Raw genomic sequence first — 22699 nt, 5'->3', positions numbered from 1 at the left:
CTCTGCCAGGGGATTTCAAAGAGCGCGGTGTCCGTTATTGCATTGGTGATCGGTGGGCGCGGCCATCTTCCTTTGGCCGCGCGTGCGCAGAAGCGGCGCTGTGCTGGCCGCGACGCTCTGCTGGCCGCGGCTTCAGGAAAATGGCCGCGGGATGCCGCGCGTGCGCAGATGGATATCGCGGCGGCCATTTTCCTGAAGCCGCGGCCAGCAGAGCGTCGCGGCCAGCACAGCGCCGCTTCTGCGCACGCGCGGCCAAAGGAAGATGGCCGCGCCCACCGATCACCAATGCAATAACGGACACCGCGCTCTTTGAAATCCCCTGGCAGAGGATTCTGGACCTTGGACATGCGCACACCACTACGCCACCAACGGAAAACTACGCAAGATCTGGGGGAGGACACCACACCCTTTTGACCTGACCAGCCTGATTGACAGGCGAAAACGACTACTTCGGTAACGTATTTTGGCAGCATAGGTGGGGAATCGGGGTACACAAACTACACTATTGTAATGCTCAGCTCAGGCCCTATTTAACAGTATTTTTATCTCATACCGAAAAAACGGGGTGACAGGTTCCCTTTAATTTTTTTCCCCGTTTTCCAATACACTATGTTGTAAAATGAATGGTGTCATTCACAAGACAAGTACAACTCATCCCGCAAAAAACAAGTCCGCATATGTCTGTGTGAACAGAAAAATAAAAAAAGTTATGGCTCTGGGAAGAAAAGAATGAAAATACAAAAAACTGAAATTGACCTCATTGTAAAGGGGTCAATATCAGATATGTATAGCCATTTTGATATGGATTTTCAAAGTAAGCATACCAACCTTATCAGGTGTAAGAGATATATTTGATAAGGTATGCAGTTTGTATTTGGAACCTGATGACAGATCCCATTTTACAATTAAGAAAAGTTGCAAAAAAAGGAGTGACCTCTCCATGACATGCATATTCCTTAATATGATAATCTGTATGAAAGACGTTGTATAGCTGATACAATCCATTTAAAGCTTTATGATATTACAACACATTCATGAGAGCAGAACGGGCTATTCTGAAGAATGCGTCATACATATCTGGAGAATTGAATTGGTTTGTATTTTTTTGCTAAAATTATAGAATTTGGTATACATACTCACAGGGCAACACATCTTTATATCGGTTTTTATCCATATTTTGACCAGTCTTTGCACAAATAATAGCAAGGCCTGGTTTCTTCCGATATAATTGCTGTAAAACATAAAATAAAATTAAATGCAGTTTGCATGTAATGTAGACATGTTATAACAGTCATTGGTAAAATATGTAAAGGCATCAGATACAAATTGATTTCCTCTGAGGCAGAAAGATGAGATATTGTGACTGTAACCTAAAACAAAGATTAACTTTCCTCTCTACTCTCAAGATCACATCCCACCACCTGTGCACTTGATCCAATCCCGTCCCAACTCATCCCAAACCTCACCACAGTCTTCATCCCAACCCTAACCAATCTCTTCAACTTATCAGTAACAATTGGTGCTTTACCCTCATGCTCCAAACATGCCTCAATCACACCCATCCTCAAAAGCCCTTATTTGACTCATCTTTTGTGGCTAGCTATCGCCCCATATCACTTTTTCCCTATGCCTCAAAACTACTGGAACAACATGTCCATCTTGAACTGAAGTTCCACCTCTCCTCCTGCTCTCTCTTTGACTGCTTACAATCTGGCTTTCGACTGTATCATCCCACTGAAACTGCCCTGACTAAAGTTTCCAATGACCTACCAACCACAAAATCCAAGCGACACTACTCTGTCTGCCTCCTGGACCTGTCATCTGGATTTGACACAGTGGACCATTCCCTATTACTACAGATTCTCTCTTTTCTTGGCATCACAAACTTGGCCCTATCTTGGATCTCTTCATACTGAACTGACCAGACATTCAGCATCTCCCATTGATGTCAGAGCAGAGAGATGCAGCCCCGAGGAGGAAGGGCCATGGGGAGTGATGATAACTCAGAGAGAGGTGAGTATAAGAAGTCAGGACAAAGCCCTGACGTGCCAGACGGCGAGACTGAGCTCTCAAACTGGGACAGTCTCGCTGAATCCGGGACGGTGGGAAGATACGTATTATTCTATATCCCAGGCTTCTCAAACTATGAGGCAGGCCTCAATAAAGTGCTTAGCTTATAAAAAATAAAGATGCAGGTTTAAAAAAAGTGATCATAGTCCTTTCTATAGCTGTAGGAATATTTTGTTTAACAACATTTTCTAATGTTATATTGTGTTCAAGAAAGAAGAAAAAGAAAACTGAAAGATATAAAATATTAAGAAGGATATTCTCTCTAACCATGGAGCATGTATGCAGATCAAAAGTCATATCATCAGGCTCCATGAAGACAAGAGTATCCTACCTATATTGAACCCCTTCACACTTGAGCCTGTTTTCACCTTCACGATCAGGCCAAATTTTAAAATTCTGGCCAAAGTCACTTTATGTGGTAATAAATATGGAAGGCTTCAATGGATAATGTGATTGTTTCCCGTGACGTATTGTACTTTATGTTAGTGGTACAATTTATTCGATATGACTTACGCTTTTGAAAAGAATTGGAAATTTGGCGAAAATGTAACTATTTTCAAACTTTTAATTTTACATGCCGTTAAATCAGAAAGCTGTGACACACAAAATAGTTAATAAATATCATTTCCCACATGTGTACTTTACACCAACCCAATTTCTTAAACAATTTTTGTGGGTAGGAAGTTAAAAGGATTTAAAAAAAATACGGTAAGTTGATCAGCGATTTCTCATTTTTACAACTAAAAATTTACTAAATAGGGATTTTTGTGTATTCACCGTAAAATCCTTTTCTCCGAGCCAATCATTGGGAGACACAGACCGTGTGTATGCTGCTGCCACTAGGAGGCTAACACACTAAGTGATACAAAGAAAGATACACCTTCCTGCTGGCTCTCAGCTAACCAGTTCGGTGCAAAAGCAGTAGGAGATCAATAACAACATATGAGCGTATAGCATGTCATATTATATATGACAGTATAGCATGTCAGATTATAAAAACGAGCATAAGCTAATAACAGGGTGGGAGCTGTGTCCCCCAATGATTGGCTTGAAGAAAAGGATTTTACGGTGAGTACACAAAAATCCCTATTTCTCCTTCGCCTCATTGGGGGACACAGACCGTGGGAAGTCCCAAAGCAGTCCCTGGGTGGGGACGACATCAGATCAGGCCCTGTGTAACCGCTACTTACAAGTGCGCCACCGCGGCCTGCAGAGTCCGCCTGCCCAGACTCACATCTGTGGAAGTGTGGGGATTATAGTGCTTCAAGAATGCATGTAGACTGGACGAATCCACAAGCTTGAAGGCGTGCCTTGCCGACGCCTGGTGCCTAGAACCCTCGATAGACAGGGAGATAGGCTGACATCTAGTACGGAAGGACTCCTGGATGGTGAAACGAATCCACCAGGCTATCATGGCCGATGAAATGGCTAAACCCTTCCTGAAAACGTCAGGAAGCCTTCCTCTTACCATCAGGAAGCCCAAATAAAGCATCTAACCTTCGGAAGGACGCCATCCTCGAGATGTACCTACTCAGAGCACTCACTTCGTCCAGAATATAGGGAACTCATTCCATTTTGTGGACTGGTGCCGAAAGAGATGAGAGAAGAACTAAGCCCTCATAACAGTGGTAATACAATACCACCTTGGTAACAAGGGATGGGGATGGCCTGAGGACAACCTTGCCTTGAAGGTAATAAGGGAAAAAAAGTCTGAAAGAGCAGATCAGCTAGCTCCGAAGACTCATCAGAGTGAGGATATCGCAGAGAAAAAAGGGTGACCTTCCCTGATAGTAAAGTCTGCCCAGATGAAAAGGAGTCTACTGTAAGACTCCTAGAACCATTAAGGTCCCAATGATCTAACGGTATGCGATAGAGAAGGACTACGTGTGAAAACTCCCTGTGAGAAAGTCCCTACTTGCAGTTTTGCTGCAATAAAGCGGGAAGATACTAGCTCCGCAAACAAAAACTGACGTGGTCAGTGCAGATCTCGGAGGATCACTGGGGCCCTTTCTGCTTCTGAAAGGCTTTCGGAAGTAGTGGTAGGGGAGTTATGGAAACTGGTACCACGGCAGAACCAGAATGTGCAGAGCGATGGCTCTTGGATCTCGAGGCCGAACCACAAACTCGAGTCCATTGGCATTCAGTCTGGACGCCATCCGATCTACAACTGGAGAGCTCCAGTGAAGACAGATCTGATGGAAGAATTCGGGGTGAAGTTCCCACTGACTTGAGGCAGAACCCTGATGGCTGAATTTGTTTGCCGTCCAGAGTTCTACTCCTGGGATATATACTGCCGAGAGCACCGAATGATAGATCTTGGCCCATCAGAGAATGTGATGTACCTCGGTCATGGCGCCTGACCATGGGTACCTGCTAGATGATGGACGTATGGCACCGCCATGGCATTATCCAATTGAATTCGGATGGGGTGACCCGCCAGAAGGCAGTGGACCTGCTGTAGGACTACCGTTCGGATCTCCAGAGCAATGATAGGGAGAAGAAGACTGCATTGGTAGTTACTAATAACCACTGAACTGGGAGAAAGGCCCTGGATGAAGAAGGTGCTCAGAGACTATTGTCTGTTTGACTTGCTGAAAACGAGCGGAGAGAAGGAAACCGCTCCATTGTCATCATTATTTTTCCTCAGAACCCTCCTAGCAAATCAAATGAAATGAGGGGATGAGCTCAAAAGATTTGATTGGCCAGTTGTACTGTCTTCTGTAAAAAAAAGTGTGAATCAAGGTAGTTAAGGTCTCCAGCCAGGGGACCATTGCTCTAGCAATCCATGTGGCGGCTAGGGAGGATAGAGCGCTGAACCCGAAGCCGCAAGATGGAACGAACCAGATCTGTTATCTGACAGTCCGTGGTATTTTTAACTGATGATACATCGGGCAGGGATACTGGTCAGTATACCACAGGAGATTCTACCCGGTTAATCTGCCAAGTGGCAGAATGCGCGGCTGCATCTAGCAGGTCATAGTCTCTTGCCATCGCCGCTCTTTTGACGGTGCTGAGATAAAAATTAAGAACCGTCGATCCATCAACCTCTTAATAGGGATGTGGAGAGGAATTGTCCGCCTTCTTGCATCATCCGCTAAATAGTGGTGATGCAGAGGGGGGTGCTCGTACGCCAAAAAGGGGTGGCTCTGTACATCCACAGAGTTCAGGTCTCCGGGTGGACAGGACAGGTTGTCTGGCGTTAGGCCTGGATGCAGAAGAGGATACATGGAGGCGACACTCTGTGTGCTTGTCTGTTGATGTGTGAGGAGATCGAAGACCTTTAAAGGACCCGTCGCCCTTAACAATCAGACCAGGCATGGCATCCCACGTAGAGGCTTCAGTCCAGTGAATCGCTTATCCGGACTGAATGGCAAATGCTCTACGAGGGAGTTTAGTCTCCTTATGAGGGACACTGCGTAGTCTAGAGCAGAACCAGAGTCCTCGTCAATGTAGCGAGATTGGTTGATGGTTCCTTCTCTGAAGCTCCGGCACGTCGCAATATCCAGTCCATATTCAGAGCCTTGTTGTCATGAAATCATTGGTGAGGGAGCAGGAAACGAAAAACTTCCATTTTCTAGAGTCGAAGTGCCCCTTTAATGCCAAAACCGATGCCCCTGTGCCTGTATGTTTCTAGATGCCTGTATGTTTCTAGTATACTTGTGGCCCCTGCTAGCCGACGGCTCCCATGTAGGATAGGGACCATGTATATCGGTCCTGCGAGCACTCCGAGCCACAGAGAGTACCCGGACGGATTCAATCTCTTGGTCAGAGAACCATGGATTGCGGTCAGTGACGAAGTCCACTGAGGAGAAACTAGGTGCTCTGGGATAAGCTGGGGTCGGCGGCGGAGGGCTCCTAGGATTGATCATGCGCCCTTAAGACCAGGGAATACTGGTCATGCGCTCTTAAGACCAGGGAATACTGGTCATGCGCCATTAAGACCAGGGAATACTGGTCATGCGCCTTTAAGACCAGGGAATACTGGTCATGCACCATTAAGACCAGGGAATACTGGTCATGCGCCTTTAAGACCAGGGAATACTGGTCATGCATCTTTAAGACCAGGGAATACTGGTCATGCGCCTTTAACCCTTCCTCCTAGTGTTAGCTTTCTGTTACTCTTTCTTATGTTAACGGGTCGGTTTTGACCAGTGTCTTAAATCACCCCTAGGATACCCTAAAAACAGTTATTTATGATCTAATTTGTTTCTTACCCCTTAGTTACCTTGTTAGGGTTTCTCATCCATGGAAGGATTGATTATAATATTTTTGTTGTGGCCCCCTGGGCCTTTCATTTGAGAGCATACCCTTCATTTTCAATATAAAAATATTGTCAAATGAACCTCAAGAGAATAACATAAACTTAAAAAAGTTTGTTATATTACCTGACTATTACTGAAGGGTTTTAGAACACATTTCTTAAATGTAAGAAAAATATACATATATATTTTTTATAATATTAACTCTAGTAACATCTATGGTGTTACGAGTCAATTTTTACCCATATCTAACTACTTTATGAAAAAGGCAAAAAAATGATTTTTTTTTTTATAGAACTTTATTAATACAAATAAAAGGTGAAAATTATATTAACATTAATAGCAATAATAATAAAAAGTAGCTTTTCTAGGTCAAACAAACAAACAACAATCAATCAAGCAAATCAAATCAACAGAAATCAAGTACTAGTTTTTAGATGCATTAGTATTTAGATGCATGTGTGGCAAAAAGTGACACTTTTTGTGTGTTCTTTGCAGAGGTATTTTTTGCAGGCAAAGCACGATGTGTTTGTCTTTCTGTCCTTATTGCTAGGGCAGACCTGACACCTCTTTCTTTTAGAATCAGGTGGTCTCATTGGGGTTGTGGCTGTTGTGGTTGATGTTGAGGCAGGGCTGGTTGAGGAGGATGCTGGTGATGATGCTCTTTGTATTGCTGTGGGTGTGGACGAAGCACTTGTTGAGCTCTGGAGTTGTCGGACCAAGGCTGCAGCGGCTGGGTCTCGGGGCACTCGTTCCCTTTGGTCAATGTGCGCCTTGACAAGGGATCTTCCTAGTTCCGCAACAAACATCCTCCGCTTGTTTTTTTTCTTTGAATTCCATCCTTGGTGAATGTTGGTCCACAACACAAATGAATTGCATGCTGACACATCAAGGATGTTGTAAAATACAACCATTGGCCATCTCCTAGTCATTCGCTGGCAAGTGTAGGTGGCAGTCAGCTTGTCCACGCCTCCTTTGTTTTTGTTATATTCCAGGATGATTCTGGGCTTTTTGTCACTTCCTGATGACAAAGCTGCATCTTTGTGAAGTGTGGACATCAGTACCACATTCCGTTGTTTTTTGGGGCAGTATGAAACAGCAGTGGTGGTGTCTGTAAAAACAAACTTTGAGGAAAGTGGAGCCCTGTCCTTCATCTGCAACAATTCAGCGGGCAGCTCAGGTTTGTTTTTTTTCCACTGTGCCCACCATGGTGATTTTCCTCCTGAGAAGTTCTTGTCCAAGGTCATAGCTGATAAAAAAAATTGTCACAAGTAATGTTGTGACCCCGCAGTCCAGTAGTCATATCAAGGACTACATGTTTTCCTTGTTTTTTTTCCAGGGATGTCACTTGCAGACTTGCCTTTGTAAATCTGTAGATTCCACGCATAGCTAGTTTTTGCATCACAGGCTGCCCAGATTTTTATGCCGTATTTGCCTGGCTTACTTGGCATGTATTGCCGGAAGGGGCATTTTCCGCGGAAAGGGAGAAAACGTTCGTCTACTGTCACCTCTGGCCCTGGGTTGAACATCAGTGGAAGGAGCTGCACCCATTTCTCCCAAGCATCCCTGATGGGAGCAAGTTTGTCAGATTTTGTTCTGGTGTGTCTGTTGTCAAATCTGAGGACTCTTGATATCATTTGAAACTTTTGAAGTGACATTGTTGCCCGGAAAATATTCCTGCCTGTCGATGCGTCCCAGAGACTATCAGTGGCCTCATTGCAGGATTTGTACACTCCAGCAAGGAGAAGAACACCAATGTAGGCCATCCAGGACATCATCATGAAGGTGATTCCACATGTTGACGTGGACTTTTTTTCCTTCAAGGTTTGTCATAGCAATAATGACTTTTTATTGACAATGGCATAAACAGATCAAAACATGTCTTTATGTCACTTACTCTTGTCACAGCAATCCTTATCATCCCAGGGGTAATTTTTATGACATTTGCAGCATCTGCCCTGCCATGTACATCAGGAGGTACAGAGCTCCAACTGATCTTGCCACTTTTGGATTTGAATCTTTCAGCGGGAGCAGCTTCAGCACCAGTGACCTCCTCATCAGACTGATCAGAACTGTCTGTGTCTTCCGGTTGATACTCCACATCATCTTCCTCCTCAGAAACCTGTTAATCTGTATCAGGTTACTGCTGTGTGTCCTCTGATTCGTTATCATCTAAGATATAATCCAGAATTTGGCTTACATCAAATCTTCTCCTCATTGTTGCATGTGTAAACTGGAGATGTATACTCTGCAAAGTACCAACTCTAAGCTGATTTGGCCATACATGCCTGGACATGTCCCTAACAAGTTGTTGGAGGTAGAGCTGGCTGTGGGCTCTTGGTTTACATTGTGTTTATGAGTTCAGTTTTGGGACTTATTATTGTTTTTTTACTCTTATATTAGACCTGGGTCGAAATTGACCCCAACAACACAAATGTTATAATTTTAATAAGAGCATTTTACAATTTAGTAAAATAGTTTTATTTTAGTGTATTTTGTTTTAAAATAAGTTCCTGAAAAAGTCTTGATGCAATAAACAAATGTATGTAGAATTTGTATGCATTTAAAACACTAGAGGAAGGTTAAGACCAGGGAATACTGGTCATGTGCCTTTAAGACCAGGGAATACTGGCCGTGTGCCTTTAAGACCAGGGAATACTGGTCATGCGCCTTTAAGACCAGTGAGGCTTTAGGTCTGGTACTTCCTTACATGAGTACTGATGTAGTACCAGGCAAGAAGCGCCAGAAAAGCGGGCGGAGCCACCTTAGGGCGCGGCTTCCGGGATGCGGCCTACACATCGGCAGAAGCCAGGGGTTAAATTTTTGCAGCTGGCTGGAGCGTTACCTCAGGGAGGTGGGCCACAGCATGTGGATATCCCTCTGAAGATGGATCCACTCACCATCGGTACGCATCCTGGCATGGAGCCGCCGTGGATGTGTGTTTCAGCACTGTTCTGTGCAGCGTGGACGGTACAGGGATAAACCTCAATCCATCATCCCTTTGTTAGGGAGATGGAGAGGAATTGTCCGCCTCCTTGTGCCATCCGCTTTCACAGTGGTGGGACAGTGGGGGCTGCTCGCACGCCATAGAGAGGGGCCTCTGTACATCCATGGAATTCAGTCTGGGTGGACAGGGCCAGTTGTCCGGTAATAGGCCTGGCTCCAGGAGAGGATACATGGAGGCGACACTCCGTGTGGTCACCTGTTGCTGGTGTGGGGAGATCCAGACCATGAAGGAACCGTCGCCCCGGAAGTGAGCTCAGGCATGGTTTCCCACGTCGCAGGAGAGGGTACGGGAGGTATACTCGGCATGCTCACCTGTTGATGATTCGGGGGAGATCGGAGTCTTGAAAGGATCCGTCGCCCCCTCCCCGCAGAAGTGGAGTCTCAAGATGGCGCCCGAGATTTGCAGGGCTCTTCTCGTTCAGAGCAAGAAGCGCCTGAGTAGAGGGCAGGGCTCTGGCGATGGGCAGGGATTTTAACTGTGGCCTAGTCCGGCTGAAAAAGCCGGGGACTAAATTTATGGAGCCTGCCGGCGGAGTGCACCGGCAGCCGCGACATAGCGCCGAGTGATCGCCGCTGGCGTCCAGCCAGCGTGGCCTCTCCCCCGGGACCCGGACCGCACTTTCCTATGCAGGCAGCGTGAGGAAGAGAACTACTCACCGCCACCGAGCAGAGATGCAGCCTCCATTGTGAGGGAATAAGCTCAGTCGATCCTCCCTTAGCCGAGGAATGGAAAGCATCTGTGCATCTTCATATGTGCCTGCCGCAGGGGACTTATGGCTGTGCCTGCCACAGGGGACTTACGGCTACTGTGGGGACTACATGACGCCAAGGTGAGGGCTTGAGTGCGGTGGAGCCCAGGAGATGCACATAAGAGGTATACTCTATGTGCTCGCCTTCTTACGGGGGGAGATCGGGACCGTATAGGAACCGTCGCCCTAGCTTAGATTAGGCGTGCCCCAGTCGTCGCAGGAGAGGTACGGGGAGGTATACTCGCCTGTTGATGGTTCGGGGGAGAGCGAACCCTAGAAAGGAATCCGTCGCCCCTTCACTCTGTTAATTAAAAAATAAAAATTTGCAGAAAAAACTAAAAATGAAAAAAAAAACCAAAACTGTGGGGTCTAAAAATAGACCCAAGTGCCTCCTACAGACACTAAGCAAGAACTGATTAGCTGAGAGCCAGCAGGAAGGTGTATACTGCAGAGGAGGAGCTAACTTTCTTTGTATCACTTAGTGTCAGCCTCCTAGTGGCAGCAGCATACACACGGTCTGTGTCCCCCAATAAGGCGAAGGAGAAACCATTTTTTAGGGAATACATCACATTTGTAGTGACTTTGAAGGGTCTAGATGACCGAAAATACTCAAAAGGGACAACATTGTAAAATCTTCACCCCTCAAGGTTCTCAAAACAAAAATTCAAGAAGAGCATTAACCCTTCAGGTGCTTCACAAGAACTGAAGCAATGTGGAAGGAAAAAATGAACATTTAACTTTTTTCACAAAAATTTTACTTTTGGACCTCAAAATTTGATGTGCAATTTCCCCAGAGTTCGTCGATACCCAATATGTGGAGGAAAACTACTGTTTGAGCACACGGCAGGGCTCAGAAAGGAAGGAGCAAAATTTTGGAATGCAGTCTTTGCTGGAGTGGTCTGCGGGCTCAGAAGGGAAGGGGCGTCGTTTGACTTTCTGAATACAAATTTGTTGGAAAAATTAGCGGACGCCATGTCAGGTTAGGAGAGCCCCTGATGTGCCTTAACAGTGAAAACTACCCCCCTCCCCAAGTGTAAGCATTATGAAAACTAAACCCTTCAAAGTACTTCTCTAGATGAGTGGTGAAGCACCTTGGACCCCTAGGTGCTTCACAGAAGTTTATAATTTTGAGCCATGAAAATAAAAAAAAAATGTAATTCTTTAGAAAAAAATCATAGGCGAAAACTACTGTTTGGGCGCACAACAGTTCTCTGAAAGGAAGGAGTGACATTTTGAAACGTAGACTTTGCTTGAGTTATCTGCGGGTGTAATGGAGAGCTCCTAAACAGTGGAAACAGTGATCATATTAAATGGCATCAAAATTTGACCTAGAAATACCCTACATATGTGGCTGTACAGTACTGCTTAGCCATACGGTGAGACTAGGGAGGGACGGAGCGCTATTTGCCTCCTGGGGTGCAAATTTTCCCAGAATAGTTTGCAGACTCTGTATAGAGAGCCCTTAAGTCCTAGAAGAGCATAATCTCCCCTCAAGTGTCCACATTTTGTACATTATACCCTTTTGGTATTTATCTGTAAGTGTAGTGTTAATTTTGTCTCTATGGGTGTTTTCCAGAAAGAAGCAGAAGTGGATGTTGCCGAGTGAAATTGCAAACAGACATTGTAGTGCCAAATATGTTGTATTCACCAGTATGTTGTAGTGCCCAGCTCGTGCTCCTGCAAACATGCACCAGTAAATTAGTTGGTCTCTCATCGCTACAGAAATGCCAAACATGTGAACTCTAAATGTGCTTTAGGCACACTGGGGCTCAGAAGGTAGGCGGCCATTTGGAATTAGGAGTGCAGAATTTGCTGAATTTCTTTTGGGGGGTGAGGAGCCATTTAACTTTTCTAGAGACTTTGTACTACCAGTAACATGAAAGCCCCCCATATCTCCATTGACAGATGACGGACCTGAGTAGGGACTTGCTTTTTTCGTGGATTGAGTTGAAACTTTTATTGGGAACATTTTACATAACCTTTGGGGTCACATTTATCCGGCGCTCCAAGCTGAGCTCTTATATCGCAGTTTTTGACATCACTCAGATGAAACCCCCAAGGAATATATATACTATAACGAGGCAGCAGAGTCCCTCTGGAATCCGTCTGGCATCTGTTCAGCAGTGTCCTTTTTAAAAATGTACAAAACTGGCCAGCCACGCTTTTACGAACATCTAAGGGTGTGTTCCCACGGTCAGTAATCGGCAGCACTTTGGAAGCAACACATGTCTGCTCCGTCTAAAGCGTTGCCGGATATTGAACGCAGGTGATTCCGCATCTGTTCATTGTACCGTTGGGAATCACCGCACCCAATACTTTGGACTGGTGATATTTATCTTGTGGAGACCGAGTCTCCATCAGATAAATAGACATGCTGTGGTCTGGAAAGACGTGCCGCATGTCCGTATCTGCAGGGAAGCCGGAGGTGTTCGTGCATGCATAGTGGAGATGAACTTTCTTGAAATTCCATCCACTATGCTGCAAAATCTGGCTGCTGCAGATGAACACAGTGTCCAACCCGCAGCATTTACTGACCGTGAGAACATACCCTAAAATGACGGAAACCTCCGGATCATAAGACAGACGGCAACCAGAGTGACTCCATCTGCCTTATAATTGGGAATCACATATTTCAGACTTACTGAGAAACCTGAGAGTACATGCTCAGTGCAGAGCACAGGATAAATGTGAGCAGAGCCTTACTGTGATCTTTGGGAGGCAGAGTGAAAAAAATCAACAGCAGGAGAAGAATTGGTTTTATTATTTAGGTCAGTCCTCGTGCAGTTTAAGTGATTAGGCAACTTCATTCTTTGGGTCGGTGTGATTACAGAGATAACAGATTTTTATAGTTTTCTATATTTGGCTGCTGTCACGCACTACAAGAAGATTTTTATTGAAAATTGAAAAAATGTTATTGAAATATTTTGATAGCTATAATTTTTCTTTGTATCGGCCGACAGAGTCATGTGAGGGCATGTTATTTGGAGCATGAGTTGACTTTTTTATTGGTATTATTATTGGGCAAATTACATTTTTTGATCGCTTTCTATTTCAATATTTGAGAGGAAGAATTAACAAAACATAGTCAGTATGATTACAGAGATACCACATTTATATTTTTTATATTTGTTGTTTTTACACACAAAAAAAATCTGTTTTATAGAGAAAATACTAATTTTTCCATTACTTTATTCTGAGAGCTATAATATATATATTTTACCGCTGACTGAGCTTTTCGGCAACTTTTTTTTGCGGGACAAGATGGCGTTTTCTGAGATACCATTTTTATTTACATTCGTCTTTTTGAAAGTGTTTTATTCCGCTTTTAGCCTCTTTTATTTTTTACAGTGTTCACAGAAGGGGTTAACTAGTGGGAGAGTTTTATAGGTCAGGTCGTTCCAGATGTGGCGATACCAAATGTGTAGTTTTGTTTATTTTTGTTTTTACATAAATAAATGTATTTACCGGTATTAATTTTTTTTATTATTTCCCTTTATTTTGACATATTTTAAAATATTTTGTAATTCTTTTTAGCCTGTCCCAGTATGGGACATCAACTTTCGACTGACTGATCGTTGATCTAATATTCTACAATGCATTTGCATTGCATCGCATTAGATTAGCATCTTGCACACAGGAAGTAGACATGTCAGTTCCTGCTATGAGCAGGAGCTTACAGGCAACCATCCCTGGATTTCCCTGCAGCCATATTTTTGCCCGGGGTCACCATGGAGATCATAGGCGCAAAGAGATCCCATTGTGGTGATTGGAGCAGATACAGTGTCCCTCCCTCTGCGTTGTCCATTAATGACACTGTCACTATTGACAGGGGCATCAGAAGGTCAAATACTCGTGATCGGTGCTAGCACTGACTCTAGGCGTTGCTGCAGGGTGTCAGCTCTCATAAAGAACTGACACCCACATTAGATCTAGGCAGAACTCAGCGTGAGCCCGCACGATCCTCAGGTAGTATATGTACGGTGGTTTGCGGGAATGCAGCTTCTGCAGCGCCTTACATATACGGAGTATGTTGGGAATTGGTTAAAGGGACACTGTCAGCAAGTTTTTGCTATGTAATCTGAGGACAGCATGATGTAGGGGCTGATTCACAGATTCAGGAATGTGTCACTCATTGGGCTGTGAGCTGTTTTCATACAATGACTGTTTTAATAACCAGGATATTTTCACTGACCAGACTAGCTCTCTTGCACTAAGTGGTCTCACCATGCCCCTTGATAAGCAGCTCGCGGTCAACAGGCTATTTACATACAGAGCCTGGTGTGGTGGGGTTATCTATCTGAGCTCTGCAACATGCTACATCAAACTTTGATTCCAAACACTGCTGGATCGGCAACAGAGAAAATTGATTGTATCAAAAGGAGACCATGCAGACCAGCAAGTGACACATCGCTAGAATCAGGGTTTCAGCCGCTCTCAGATTATATGGGAAAAACCTGCTAACAGATTCCCTTTAACTGTAATCACTTTATTTACTAGACCTGAACAGCCCCGATTCCGATGACTATCACTGACATTGTATGGCTTCAATTCATGAACTGCAGATATGATGAGCTAGACGGGTGTCCGTGACTAAAATGAATCATGTTGAAAACACAATAGCATCCATTCATCAAACAAATTACACTAGAATTCTGGCATAAAATGCTTTGAAATGTGTAAAATGTTTGCACGATGTAAACTTTTGGCATATTTACTCCAGTTTTGACCAGCTAGGCCAAAATGGTAGGGGTTGGGGCAGTACAACGGCGTGACAGGACACAGTGAAGCTGCTGTCTAATTCAAAATGAATTGCTGTGTGTCCTGCACCACAAAGGACTCAAATAAAATGTGTGGTGAAGCAAATGTTGAAAAAGTCGTGACCAGTTACATGTTATTGTGAATTCACAAATTCCACTCACGTGGTTATTTGTACTTTACAGAAGTTTGTGCAGCATTTACATTGACACTGACAATAATTTCCATGGCATGTCAAGGAGAAAAGAATGCATTCAGTTTTACATGAACAATAAAAATAAAATTAACCTCAAACTGAATGAGAACTATTCCAGTCTCAAGGCCTTTAGTAAGTTGCTCCATTGATCCCTGCAATGTGTCGCAGTAATCGGTGGGTAGAATGGCTGGTGGAAAACCCTGATAGTCTGTATCATCGCCTGATTTCAGCTCTCCAAATGGCTTTACAACTGAAAAATAAATCCATATTATTCCTTTTCAATCATTTTAACGTGACAACATTGACCGCTCTGGTACAGCAACTATCGAAGATCAGTATACATGTCATGTCTGTATTGATTTTGGGTTGCATCCCTTTTAATGTAATGAAGTAGTAAGACTACCGTGAGACTACTTGAGCCCTTATTGTGTCTGCACTGTCTCAATGCTGTCGGCGTATGTGTTGCCACAGGCGCATATTCTCCTCCTTTCTGCACTTCCAGGTGTATTGGTGTAGACAGCAGCATCAGAAGAAAGGAGACAGGGAGGAGAACACGCACAACAGGACCAGGTACAGTGCTAGTATGGTTACTATAGGCGCAAATTCCCCTACAACACCTTATACAGCCATTAAAAATGTATTTTGGGGTGTCAGACTCCCTTTAAGCATACATTGGCAACTATTGTAACTACTGTAGCTGTATCCACAATCTGACTAAAGCAGGCCATACACCCTTCAAGAAATTTCCATGAATCAAGCAGACAATGACTATTATCTAAATAAATGCAGTGATTCGCTTCTTAACATATTTTGAAGAAATTAAAGCAAGTCTTGAAACCTTATATAGTAATACATAGTAAGATAATGTTATAATACAAATGACAAAAATGTGCCCAAACAAATACCTTTCCGCCTGACTAGTACAGCAAGCTCCCTTGTGTGGGACTCCCGGCTGGCTTTTATAAACATAACCACTTGGTCATGTGTGTGCTCGGAGATATCTCGTCCGTTGATGAGCACAATTTGATCGCCTTCCATTAGCTTTGGAGAACACGTATCTGCCTATGTAAGAATTGCACAAAAATGTACATTTATTTTTAATACCTCTCAATTAATGACTTAGTGATATGCGACAAATTCATCATCACACAATTTTGTGACTTTTTTTTTTAAGTTGACTTTTGTGGTTCAGTTAGCATTCAGATTTTTACATTAATGTGGCTTTTCCAGATGTTTTAGGCTGATTTTTTTTAAAATGCAACTTTTTAAAAAAGTTGCAAAATTCACACTTTGTAACATTTTGCAAAGTGTACAAGTTTTTATGCTAAAATGATGTAAAAACTGTTAAGCCTTCCACACCAGAGCCTGTTTTCACCTTCATGACCAGGCCACTTTTACAATTCTGACCAGTGTCACTTTTTATCGGTAATAACTCTGGAATACTTCACAAATTCCAGAGATTCTGAGATTGGTTTTTCTAATGACAAATTGTACTTCATGTTAGTGGTAAATTTAGGACGATAGTTTTGCCATTTTATTTTACATATATATTATATATGTTATATACTATTATTACAACAAAATTTACAGAACCCTTTTTTTTTAGAGACCATATCACATTTAAAATGACTTTGAGGGGCTTAAATAACAGAAAATACCCAAAAGTGACACCATTCTAAAAACTGAACCTCTCAAAGTTATCAAAACGAGATTGGTGCTTCACAGGAATTAAAGCACCCACAAAAATTTTAATTTAGCTCCAAATTTTGCATTTTCACAAGGGCAATAGGAGAAAATGCACCATACAATTTGTTGTGCAATTTCTCCTCAGTACATCAATACCCCATATGTGGGGGAAAAGTACTGTTTGTTCACACAGCAGGGCTTTTGACTTTTGGAATGCAAAATTGGCTGGAATCGATAGCTGATGCCATGTCGATTTTACAGAACCCCTGATGTAGCTAAACACTAGAAACCACCCCACAAGTGACCCCATTTTTGAAATTAGAAATTAGGAATGTATCTAGATGTGTCGTGAGCACCTTGAACCCCCAGGTGTATCACAAAATTTTATAAAGTTGTACCGTTTAGTAAAAAAAAAAAAATCAAAAAAAAAATCACATTTTTCCCACAAAAATGTTGTTTTAGCCCCAAATTTAGAATTTTCACAAGATTAAAAGGAGAAAGTGGACCCAAACATTTGTTGCTCAATGTCTTCTGAATACACGAATACCCCACATGTGGTACAAAACTGCTGTTTGGGCGCATGGCAGGGCTCAGATGGGAAGGAGCACCGTTTTGGCTGGAATAGGTTGCGACACCATGTCACATTTGAAGAACCCCCGACATGCCAAAACAGCAGAAACCCCCATAAGAGACCCCATTTTGGAAACAACACCTCTCAAGAAATTCATTTAGGGGAGCAGTGAGTATTTTTTAACCCTCAAGTGATTCACAGACTTGTGTAATATTGAGCTAAATAAATGAAATTTTACAATTTTTTCCACTAAAATGTTGCTTTGACCGCAGGCTTGTAATTTTCAAAAGGGACAATAGGAGAAAAGAACAGTACAATTTGTTACGCAATTTCTCCTAGGAACGCCAATGTCCCAAAAGTGGTTGAAAACTACTTCTGAGGCACAATGCAAAGCACAGAATTGTAGAAGCGCCATGTAACATTGGTAGAACCCCTCATAAGTGACCTCATTTTACAAACTACACTTCCCAATGAATTCATGTGGGGGTGCAGTGATCAAATTAACACTACATGTGCCTAACAAATTTATAACATTTGGCAGTGAAGAGACAATAATTAAATTTTTACCACAAAACATTGTTTTAGCCCAAGATTTTTCATTTTTTACAAGGTGAAATAGGTTAAAATGGCACCAAAAAGTGTCACAATTTCTGCTGAACATGGCAATACAACATATGTGTTTGTCCAGTACTGCTTAGCCACATGACGAAACTCAGGAGAGACGAACGCCGTTTGACTCTTGGAGAACAAATCATCATAGAATAGTTTGTGGGCTCCATATACAGAGCCCCAAGTGCCAGAAGAGCAGGTCCCATGTCAAGTGACCACATTTTGGAAATTACATCCCTCTGGGAATTAATCTACCGTACAGTGATGATTTTGACTCTGAGAATCTTCCAGAAAAAAGCAGTAATGGATGTTGCAAAGTTAAAATTGCAATCTTCCATTGTAGCAGCCATTACATTGTAGTGCCCGTACATTGTATTGCCCATACAATATGTCTAGCTTGCGCACCTGGAAACATGCACCCCGTAGATTAAGCAGGCTCTGATTGCTATAGAAATGCCAATCATGTGGATGATAAATGTGGTTTAGAAATCTTTGAGAGGCAGAGTGAACAATTCAGCAGCAGATCCAGAATTGATTCATTTTTGAAGCCGCTCCTTGTGTGGTATAAGTGATTAGACAACTTTATTCTTCAGGACGTTGCAATTACAGAGATACCAGATTTATACATTTTTTTATGTTTGGCTACATAAAAAAAACATTTTTTATACAAAAATAAAAGGTTTTTGCATGACCATATGTTGAGAGCTATAATTATTCTATATGTATGCCGACAGAGTCACATGAGGGTTTGTTTTTTGAGGAACGTGCTTTTATTAGCAACATTTTTTGGACACAATGTTTTTTTGCTTTCTATTCAGATTTTTGGGAGGCAGAATGAACAAAAACCAGCAATGGAATAGAGTTCTTTTTGCCTCCATTCACAGTGATATAACATTTATAGCACATTTATATTGTTTTTTATGTTTTGCCGCTTTTACACAATTAAAACTATTTTATAGAAAAAATTGTTTTTGCATTGCTATATTTTGAGATGTATAACTTTTTTATTTCTCCACTGATGAAGCTGTAAGGCAACTTTTATTTACGGTAGTTATTTTTTTTCACTGAGTTCACTAAAGGGGTTAACTAGTGTGACAGTTTTATAAATCAGGTCGTTCCGGACACAGTGATACCAAATATGTGTACTTTGTTTACTTTTGTTTTTACATAACTATACATTTTTATTGGTTTAATATTGTTTCATTTTTATTTATTTTGTGATTTTTTTTTTAATATTTATTATTTAGGATTAAGTTTTTTGTTTTTCTTTGTTTTTTTTTATTTAGTCCCTGTATGGTACCTAAATTTGTATTTTTCTGATCACTGGTCTCATGCATTGCAATACACATGTATTGCAATGCATGAGACCTTTCAGCTTTACGGACAGATCACCTGTTAGACTCTGCTGCTGGCTGAGTCTAATAGGCCACCATAGCTGGCAGACCTGGAAGTCAACATGTGACCACCAGCTACCATGATAACCCTTGGCTCCCCTATTATCATGTCACGGGGCACTGGAAAGGTAAGAGAAGGAGCGCTTTCCCTCTCACAATCTTATAAATGTCGCAAATAGCAATTCATCTAGAAGATTACAAAGGGTTAACATCATTGCGAGCTGATCCAATCAGGTCCCAATGATGTCACCTGCCAGAGCTATCTCTCTGCACTGGAATGACAGGGCTTGCAGGACCCTGGGGTTCCTTAGTGCTACTAGACCACCTACTGTTGATAAACTTTAGTGCTGCACGAAGCCAAGCAAGTACCGACATTTATGTACAGTAGACAGTCGAGAACTTTTTAAAAGGCAGAAAAAAATTATTATTTAAGGCTATGCCCAAAATTCATGAATTATGTGCACCATAAACATAAATAAAAAACACAAGTCAAAAAAGAAAGTTGACAAAGTTTAAACTGGGCCCTTATTTTTTCAGCCAAAACATTTGGAAAACCCTAAACCTCGGTCCTCAAAGGTGCACTTAAAAAAATAAACGTTCACATGAAATAAACTTTAAAAAAGGTGCAAATTAAAAGAAGAATTGGGTGCAGATAAAAAGAAACAGGTAAAAAATACCATTAAATTAGTCCAAAAAAGCACAAATGCAATAATGAATTGGATCCCTTGCTTCTGTTTGTGATCCATATAAAAAACTGCAATTTCGGGACTGAACGTGGGTCTCTCAACCTCATATATATCCATGAGACTTTCGGCTACTCCGGGCATTGCGGTCTATATACAGGGAAAGCTGCTCACGTGAACCCTGCTTTTCTCAAAGTGATTGAAGAAGAGTAATTCTGAATAAAATAACAACTTCAATGTCGATTATATAAATGCAATTATTTAAACATGGTTTATGTTTCAGGAGACGGCAACTATTTTGTGGAGCTTGTAACTGTAAGTAGAACTGGAATAAAAAGTGGGCAAAGAATGATTAAGACTATGGTGAAATTGGAGGTGCAATTTTCTATATATTTCTGTCTACAGCCAATTGGACACTGAGTGATAACGCTCAGTGACACATACCGTACATAGCACATTTCTGTATAATAATGCTATATGCATAGATATAAGATTCATGCTCAGCAGAGCTACATGTGCATGTTACTATATGAAACAAATATATAACAGCTTTACGCACCAAAATAGCTTATTCCACCCTTCCCTATATAGACCCTACGCTCATTTCTAGTATACCTTGTTTTTAATGCTACACTTATCTTTTAAAGTGTACCTGAAATACTTGCAAAAAAAGAGGAACTGCAGTTTTATTTGTAGATTTTCTTACTGTCTGTGCTGCTTGCCATTCATATTACACAATGAAGGACAGCGTATGTCTCCTCTGCTTCCAACTTTTAGTATAACGTATAACTCTTACATTCAGTTTCAATTTAAATGGAGGAGAAAATCTAAAAACGTATCTCACTACAAATATTTTGCTGATCTAAATGTTCATAGTATTACAACTACAGTAAGTGGCTGAATAAATCTATGATCACAGAAACATAAACTTAAGAAACTGCATAAAAATGAATGAATAAAAATTACAAGACTTACAGGTGATCCTGGAGTGATTCTGGAGACCACCAACTGCATCTTTTGATCCACACCACCCTGCAAATATTGGAAATCATATTGTAAATATTGGGAATAATTTAATTCCTCACCATTTTATCAATATGGTACATATAAAATACAACAGTATTTGAACAGTACGAAAAACAAAAACAAATAAATACTAAAATAAAAAGTTAGCTATTATAAGTTTTGTATATAAAAGTTTTTACCTTCAGGTTAAATCCAAATTTGCCCTCCTCGTCTGGTGAAATACGGACTAACAGCAAATCTCCATTAGCAAGTTCATTCTATATGAAAACAAAAAATAACAATAGTCTATATACAGTCAGGTGTCAGCTTTATAATACTTCACATTCCAAAAGGGCTAATGCTGGTAATTGTATGGTTACTTTGTTCCATGTGAAAAGCATGTAACCTTGCAAGAAAACTGACGAAATCAAATACAATAATTACATGACAAAATATGAGTCATAATAATGCTTAAGGCGATTCGTTACATTGATTTTTTACTTTTTATTACTTTTTTTATATCGTTTATCTATTTAGCGGGTAAAAGTATGTTCAAACTCAGAGGGCCCAATTCATCAAAGCTATTACAGCAGTATTCTAAACAGCTATAGTAAGTCATATTATTCTGTCTCAACTGGAGGCTGCACTAAATCTATGCGACTTTTGTTGTTCTCGCATCATTTACGCCCAACTACAGCAAAGCTGGTGCAGAGCTGGCCAGGAAAGTGGCATGATGACTAGGGCTGCCACTAGGAATTTTGGAGCCCCAAACTGGCAAAATTTTCCGGGACCCCTTGAGACTTCGGCCAGGCTCCACCCCTCGAACCGTCCACAGTCCCACTGTCCTGTCTTGGAAAAATTCCACTTCTGCACCACATCCTCACCAATCACACATTTACAGTTCCCATCACCATATACATAGCCAGCAGCTTTTGTTTGGCCAAAAGATTTTCTAAACCGCCACCACGACAAGGTAGACTCCTTTGGCCGGGCCCTACTCTACTGTAATTTATTAAACATTTGATAAAACATCCAATTCAATTTAAGTATATTTTTATTTATTTTTCAATTTTTAAAATGACCAATAATATCACAAACAAGGAACAAATACCGCCACACCATGAACAGACAACATATTACCACCACATAGTGACCGAATCATACCACATACAAAGAACTAATATCGCCACACCATGTCCAAACCACATATTACCACCACAGTGACCGAATAACAGCATATACAAGGAACAAATACCGCCACACCATGACCAGATCACATATTACCACCACATAGTAACCGAATACTACAATACTGATCATTAATACAAAAAACACAATACTAATATCACCATAAGGGCCATTATACACAGAAGATCTGAACTTCGTATACAGTGTCCAGGTAATACAGTGATCAACAGTGACATTATATACAGGAGCTTTGTATATAGTGTATAGTGTATAGGTAATACAGTGATCACCGATGAGTCGCTGCCTCCACACAGCAGATTCCCCCTGCGCACACAGACTCCACCTGCTGGACGCAGACTCCCTGCAGTAGCCTCCCCCCTGCAGGACACAGACACCCCCTGTGGGACGCAGACTCACCCCAGCAGCCTCAACCTGCTGGACAGAGACTCCCCCTCAGCACCCTTCCCCTACTAGTCTCCCTTCACTCTTTCAGCAGCCTCCCCTCACTTAACTCAACAGCCTCCTCAG

At 41.9% G+C, this 22699-nt stretch overlaps 1 protein-coding gene across 6 annotated transcripts in view; it reads right to left on the bottom strand.

Moving 5' to 3' along the window:
- Positions 1–22699, bottom strand: part of PTPN3 (protein tyrosine phosphatase non-receptor type 3) — a 530936-nt gene that overhangs the window by 56343 nt on the left and 451894 nt on the right. For all 6 annotated transcript variants that reach the window (XM_077269560.1, XM_077269564.1, XM_077269563.1 and 3 more), the window contains 5 exons: positions 21184–21261; positions 20954–21010; positions 15941–16097; positions 15128–15285; positions 1141–1231 (listed from right to left, as the gene is read on the bottom strand). In XM_077269560.1, coding sequence (XP_077125675.1) covers positions 1141–1231; positions 15128–15285; positions 15941–16097; positions 20954–21010; positions 21184–21261 — 541 coding nt within the window. The remainder of the gene's footprint in view (positions 1–1140; positions 1232–15127; positions 15286–15940; positions 16098–20953; positions 21011–21183; positions 21262–22699) is intronic.

This window comes from Ranitomeya variabilis, chromosome 6 (assembly GCF_051348905.1).
Source record: "Ranitomeya variabilis isolate aRanVar5 chromosome 6, aRanVar5.hap1, whole genome shotgun sequence".
Taxonomy (NCBI): Eukaryota; Metazoa; Chordata; class Amphibia; order Anura; family Dendrobatidae; genus Ranitomeya; species Ranitomeya variabilis.
This window is presented reverse-complemented; position numbering and strand designations above follow the sequence as displayed.